A 7,325-nucleotide genomic window follows, 5' to 3' on the forward strand; every position below is an offset into this window, starting at 1 on the left:
TCTATGATAGTGGTTTGTATGTATTTGTTTATTTAACTTTAATTAAAAACCATGAAGTTACGTCCTGAACCTTTAAAATATATCTGTGTTGGCTGTTTCCAGGGTGCGATGGGTGAAGCCATGTCTCGCAGGATTCGGGGTGTGTTCAACGCTGCCAACTTCTGGGCCATTGTCCTCTACAACGTCCTCTCCCTGAACAGTTTGGAGTTTGCCAAACTGGTGGGAAGACGACTGATTTTCAAAGGTGAGAAACAACACCAGTGAATAATCAAATATTAAACAGTGTTTTTTTGTGGATCCGAGTACGCACAGATCGTTTTCACAATGTCGTTATATGAACGCAGAATAATAATAATAATAACAACGGCTGTAGTTCAGAGAGAAAATAGTTCCCACGTGAAACTGCTCTTTTGGATCATCTTGAGTAACCAAATCATGATTTCTGGCATCTGATGAGTTTTTCCAAATCTATATTTTTTGGCTCTTTGAGCACGATAAGTGCCATCCAGTTTCATTATATTAGAGAGAAACACGATATTTCTTCAGCTGATATCTCCAACACTTTAGACTGATGAATAACGCAACAGGTAAGAGATAAAATATGTCATTTCTGTTTCGAGGTGAACTGCCCCTTTAACAGCAGAGTATGGTCTCTCTGTGTTTTCTCCCAGGTTTCCCTCTGTCCACCCTCTTAGTGTTGCTTGTGACCTACTGCGGCGTGCAGCTGGTGAAGGAAAGGGAGAGACAACAAGCCCTGCTGGACGACCCCGAACCGGTGAAGCCGGTGGACGATGGCAAAGAAAAAGCAGAATAAAGAGACAGAGAAAGGAAACGGACTGTCTCAGACTTCACGGTCAACAGCCCCCTCGCACCGTTCCATCCTCGGCCTCGCCAACTGTCACCAACCAGACTGCAACGGCACCTGTAACGTTCACAAGCCTGTTTTCTCCTTTTTTGTTTTCTTTGTCAGAAGCGAGGTTTTGAACTGTGAAAATATCCTCAAGTGCACTTGCTGTAGATAATCGTCACATCCTCTGGCACAAACCCACGATGGTGCATTTTGTATTTTATCTGAACAAAAGATTGTTTAGCAAATAATAGGTCCGATAAAGTTTTACGATGCTTTGCCTAAAGGTATATATAGGACATACAGTATTGTAAAGGAACAACTACTTTGGTCCAGTTTTTTGATTTTTCTCAGATTTGGATTTTTAGGGGTCCAAGCAGCAACACGTGCTGCTGGAGTCCTTTTGTTTTGGTCATATTATTTTTTTCTTCTTCGTCCTCTTTATTTTTCTCTTCTAAAAGTTTTTGTGCAGCAAAAACCGTACAACAAAAACTCACCAAAATTGGCAGTTGGGTTGCAATTCCACCCACTGCTCTGGCACAAAAAAATGACACTCAACGACCTCAAGGTGGCGCTGTAACAATCAACTTTACATTTCTCAATCTCAAAAATGACTCAGATTAGAGTGAAAATTCTTCCACCATATTAATCTCTCAATTCATCTGCACTTTTGCTGCAATGCTCTTTAAAAACTTCACATTTTGCAACTTTTTCTCAAATTTTCTCTTGATCATACTTTTGCAAACTAGTCCCAAATTGTTGGTCCCAAAACTCTGGCAGAATTTCAAAGCATCAGTCTGTTTTGAAGCAATGCATATTTAACCATTGGTCTTTAACCCCTTAAAACCTGGATCAACATGTCTTTTCTTGTGCTGCATTCAGATGCCTTTCTCAAATATGTAAACCTCTGGACTGATTTGATTTCTTTGGAAAACAAGGCTGAAAAGATAATGGACGATTTAGCCAAGAAATGTCCCACAAATTAGTAGAAATTAGTAGATTTAGGAAATTATATTTAAAAAGCTATGGATTTTTTTTTTTTTTTTTTTTAAACAAAAAACTGTACATTTACATTTAAAATCATGGAGCAAAATTATAAAATTTTAGATTATTTCTGTTTGTTTTTAACTTTATTTTTTGCTATTTTGGGCTAATTTTCTTTTTTTTCTTTCTTTCTTTTTTTTTTTTTTTTTTTTTACAAATTTCTTGAGAATTTGGGGGGCCTTTTTCCTATTTTTTTTTAATGAAATTTAGCAAATTTTCTGAAGTTTCAAAGGGTTAAATCAATTTTACATAAGTGCCCATAAATAAAGAAGGCAGTTATAGCAAATAGCAAAATAGCAAATTTGGTGCACATGTGCGGATGCTTCGTCCGACCTTCACTAAGAAGTCCGGAGATGTTCTTAAATGGGATGCATTCCAGATCTTGAAATGAAAATTTAATCCAGACGTGGTCAAGCAAAACACATTTTCTCTGAAAATCAAATGTTTTCGCTCCTGTCAGTTAAAAAAGAAACAAGAATGCAAATGCACATGCTTGGACCCCAATTTTTCCTTTTTTTTCCTTTTTTTTTTTAAATTAGTAGGATTATTTTTAGTCAGATGGTGTCTTAATTTTTACCTTAAACGCCTTAGATCCTAATCATCACAATATTAAACCACTATGAAAGGGTTAAAACTTGAAATCAGGGTGTTGCGAATGGAGTGCATTGAAGAAAATCAACAAAGGGTGCTGTGGAGAGCTCCACAAAGCTTGCAGCTGATTGTGATGTATATTTGTTCTGCCGTCACTAAGCAAAAATACAGGAGAGTCTATTTTAGAGTGGATGGAGAACGTATAATGTCTCTTATCATGTTGAGAAACTGAATGTATTTCAACCATCCAGAGAACGACAGCTTTACTCCAGATTACTGTAGGTGTGACATTTCAGCATATCTGTCCTCCACAATGTTTCACATGATCCAGGCCCCTCGGCTCGCTGTGAAAGGCGATAGGCCCCGGCAGGGAATATGGGTCACCCTCATCCCGCCTGTCATCAAAACCTGCTGCCTGTCTGTCTTCGGTGCGGCAGGGAGGGAGAAGAAGGTCCTGCAGATTTTAATGCTGTTTGTCATTGCAGGGTTTTTACTCAGAGGTGTTCGTTTCAAACATTTGAATTGAAATAAAGTTTTTTGTTTCATTCAAAAGTGACACAAATGTTTGGCTTTAAGTTTTCTTGCAGTATGAAGAGAAGAGAAGAAAAAACATATTGTTTTTTTGCCTGGATTAATTAGCATATCTGCATTAAAACAATCACTAATTTCATTTTATTCACTCCATAAGGATGGTTTGGTGCATTTTAAACACTTTTCATTCTTTTTTTGTGTGTGATAATTTTGACTGTGTTCATGCAGATGGCATACATTTTGGCAAGATTGTGTATTTTTGATTAATCAGTGAATTTGCAGCACAGTTGCTGCAACAGGTCTAAAGTACACTGTGGAAACTAAATTGTGACATTCATTAAGTGCAAAAAAAATGCTCCATTGAAACTGCCATTTTGCATTAAAATATGCATTGTATTATTTCTGGGTGTCATTCTGGGCTTTTGACTTGGAATTTGTAATTTTTACTATTTTCCACCAAATGACATCTTTTAATTTTAATTTGATTTATTTTTTTAAAATTTATAGTTTGCTTGTTTTGTTATTTGTTTTGTTTTTAACCACATATGGAGAAAATTCATGCTATTTCCACGAGGTGCACTGCCACAGTCAGTGCTGCTAATCATTGACATGTTCAAGGCTGTGGAAATACAAAAAAAACCCAACTACTTAGCATGAAAATAATTCATTTTTGTGCTTTTTCCACCTTAATTATAGTGGCAGTGTGACAAAAGCCTGGAATTCTGAAAATTAATAATAATACTAAACTAATAAACTAAGGGGGGCATCTTCAAGACCTCTGATCCTAACAATAATTTACATCCTAAAAGTCGAGGTGATCAGTGTTTCTACATGAGAAACGAGCTCTTTTGTTAATACCGTGTCTGTCAGAGCGCTCCTCTTCCTGGAGTGAGTCAGAGTTCGATGAGCCCTCCCTCCTCTTCCTGCTCTCACACACAGCGAGCTCCACTCTGTTGTTCCCTCCCCTTCAGATCTGCAGTCTGAAGATGGGTGTAACCAACATGAGGTGATTTGAAAAGGCTGACAGGCTCATTCACTGCATGTTGTGTAGATCAGAGCTCAAACTAGTTTAATCTCTGAGAAAGTGAAACTCATACAGTCACTGCCACGAGGTGAAATGGCGCAGAAAGGAGTTCAGCTGGACCGAGAAACCTTCTCTTGTTCGATCTGTCTGGATCTACTGAAGGATCCGGTGACGACTCCCTGTGGACACAGCTACTGCATGAACTGTATTAAAGGTTTCTGGGATGAAGAGGACGAGAAGAGGATCTACAGCTGCCCTCAGTGTCGGCAGAGCTTCACCCCGAGGCCCGTCCTGCTGAAAAACACCATGTTAGCAGCTTTGGTGGAGCAGCTGAAGAAGACTGAAGCTGCTCCTGCTGATCTCTGCTACACTGGAGATGAAGATGTGGCCTGTGATGTCTGCACTGGGAGAAAACTCAAAGCTGACAAGTCCTGTCTGCAGTGTCTGGTCTCCTTTTGTAAGCAGCACCTACAACCTCATTATGATTCACCTGCCTTTAAGAAACACCAGCTGGTGGAGCCCTCCGAGAAGCTGCAGGACAACATCTGCTCTCGTCACGATGAGGTGATGAAGATGTTCTGCCGCACCGATCAGCAGTGTATCTGTTATCTCTGCTCCGTAGACCAACATAAAGGCCACGACACAGTGTCAGCTGCAGCAGAGAGAGACGAGAAACAGAGAGAGCTCGAGGGGAGTCGACTAAACATCCAGCAGAGAATCCAGGACAGACAGAAAGACGTGAAGCTGCTGCAGCAGGAGGTGGAGGACATCAACGGCTCCGCTGATAAAGCAGTGGAGGACAGCGAGAGGATCTTCACCCAGCTGATCCGTCTCCTGGAGAAAAGCCGCTCCGACGTGAAGCAGCAGCTCAGATCGCAGCAGCAAACTGAAGTGAGTCGAGTCAGAGAGCTGGAGGAGGAGCTGCAGCAGGAGATCAGCGAGCTGCAGAGGAGAGACGCTGAGCTGGAGCAGCTCTCACACACAGACCATCACACCCAGTTTCTACGCAGCTACACCTCACTGTCAGCACTCAGCGAGTCCACACAGTCATCCAGCATCAACATCCGTCCTCTGAGGTACTTTGAGGACGTGACAGCAGCTGTGTCAGAAGCCAGAGATAAACTACAGGACGTTCTGAAGGAGACATGGACAAATGTCTCACTGGCAGTGACTCAAGTGGATGTTTTACTGTCAGATTCACAATCAGAGCCCAAAACCAGAGCTGAGTTCCAGAGATATTCACGTGAACTCACGCTGGATCCAAACACTGCACACGGACATCTGTTATTATCTGAGGGGAACAGAAAAGCAACACTAATGCAGCAACAACAGTCCTATACGAGTCACCCAGACAGATTCAATGTAAAGTTTCAGGTCCTGAGCAGAGAAAGTCTGACTGGACGTTGTTACTGGGAGGTGGAGTGGAGTGGGTCAGGCATTTATGTAGCAGTCGCATACAAGAACATCAGCAGAGCAGGGGTGACTAATGAATGTATGTTTGGACAAAACAACAAATCCTGGTATATAGATTGTAACAAAAGCAGTTACACATTTTGGTACAACAATGTCCAAACTCCCGTGTCAGGTCCTCTGTCCTCCAGATTAGGAGTGTACCTGGATCACAGTGCAGGTATTCTGTCCTTCTACAGCGTCTCTGAAACCATGAGTCTCCTCCACAGAGTCCAGACCACGTTCACTCAGCCGCTCCACGCCGGACTTCGGCTTTATTATGAATATGGAGACGCTGCTGAGTTCTGTAAACTTAAATAGACAGAAGTCATTCAGGGACAGTGGGCTAAATCCTGTGTTTTTATTCCTTTTTAACCTCACTGCTGGTTATGTGGAGCTGATTGTTGCGGCGTTTCTTCACTGTCAGTCCAACTTTATGTGGCAGTACTTTGACATCATGTGAGTTTCTTTATTTGGCGTTCCTTCCTGTGGCTGTTCAGCCGTTATCGATGCATCTCTGTGTTTTTTTCTTCCACGGCATGAGCCTGAAAAGAGAAAGAAACAAACCTTTATCATAAATAGTTTGTTGTCACCACTTTGTACATTTGAAAAAAATAAATTAAAAAAATCAAAATGACAGTAACTTTTATTTGTTTACCACTATTATTATCTTCATAATCAATAAGGGGATCATTCATTATTGTCTTGTACATCGCTGTGATTCTGATCATTACATGATGAATAAACAAACATGAATGAAGTATTTTCTTCTCGTCTTTGTTCCAGAGTATCATCGAAGCTGATGGAGAAAATACGACACTGATATTAGAGTAATTTTTGAATTAGTGTAGATACTAATTTTTATTTCATTGAATTTTTTCATTATATAAGGCTCTGGGGTATTTTCTGGGGTATTTCTGTACTGGTACTCTTACTGTATTTCTTCTTGTTTTTCTCTTCCTCTCATTCTTTCTTTGTATTTATATATTTACATATTTATTTAATGAATTTGAGACAGTAACATTAAAACAAAAAAGGTCTGTATTTTTCATGGCTTAGCTTCTGTGCTCATGTATGGGGACTGTAGTTTATTTATCAGAGGAGAGGATGGCTGAGGTGTAGCTTTTTTATTTAAAATAAATGTAAAATATGACCTTTTCAAGTTGTGTGTCCCTCACGTACGCCTACATTAAAAACACAAGTCCCTCCTCAGTGCTTACATTTTTTTAATGCCATGTCTGTGACATAATCTAAAATATATGATTATAATAAATATACATATAGTTCTCTTTGCATTTTGCCCTAATGTTGTTGTTTTTTTATTTTTGCAATAATTTCTCTTTCACATTTTTTAGTGTCTTTTTTCTTTGTCACCTTTTACTAATTCATTGAAGTTTGCAGGAAATTTCTTGCCAAGTTGCTCTTTTTTTTTTTAAGTGTTTTTAGATATTATGTAATTTTCTCCCCAAAGCTAATTTTCAAGTCATTTTCACCCTTTGGTATTTCTCTTTTTCCTCGCAATTTTTTCCTCGGTTGTATTTGAATTATTGTAATTATTAAAACCTTTAATCAAACTGTATTTTAGGAGGAAAAACGGTAAATTCTGAAAACTAGTGGAGACATCTACAAGACTTCTGATCCTAACAATAATTTACATCCTAAAAGTCGAGGTGATCAGTGTTTCTACATGAGAAACGAGCTCTTTTGTTAACACCGTGTCTGTCAGAGCGCTCCTCTTCCTGGAGTGAGTCAGAGTTGGATGAGCCCTCCCTCCTCTTCCTGCTCTCACACACAGCGAGCTCCACTCTGTTGTTCCCTCCCCTTCAGATCTGCAGTCTG

The 7,325-nt window shown here is 39.8% G+C and overlaps 1 protein-coding gene across 1 annotated transcript; it reads left to right on the forward strand.

The window, feature by feature from the left end:
- The first annotated feature begins 3,995 nt into the window (after window positions 1-3,995).
- LOC121938359 (tripartite motif-containing protein 16-like) lies at window positions 3,996-6,223 on the forward strand. The gene has a single exon (XM_042481619.1). It carries the CDS (start codon window positions 4,131-4,133, stop codon window positions 5,805-5,807), a length of 1,677 nt encoding a protein of 558 aa, XP_042337553.1. The 5' UTR covers window positions 3,996-4,130; the 3' UTR covers window positions 5,808-6,223.
- The last annotated feature ends 1,102 nt before the right edge of the window (window positions 6,224-7,325 follow it).

The sequence above is a fragment of the Plectropomus leopardus genome, unplaced genomic scaffold (genome assembly GCF_008729295.1).
Source record: "Plectropomus leopardus isolate mb unplaced genomic scaffold, YSFRI_Pleo_2.0 unplaced_scaffold29252, whole genome shotgun sequence".
NCBI classification, from domain to species: Eukaryota; Metazoa; Chordata; class Actinopteri; order Perciformes; family Serranidae; genus Plectropomus; species Plectropomus leopardus.

Coding starts and splice junctions, on each gene's coding strand:
- LOC121938359 (XM_042481619.1), top strand. CDS start 4,131: ATGGCGCAGAAAGGAGTTCAGCTGGACCGAGAAACCTTCTCTTGTTCG.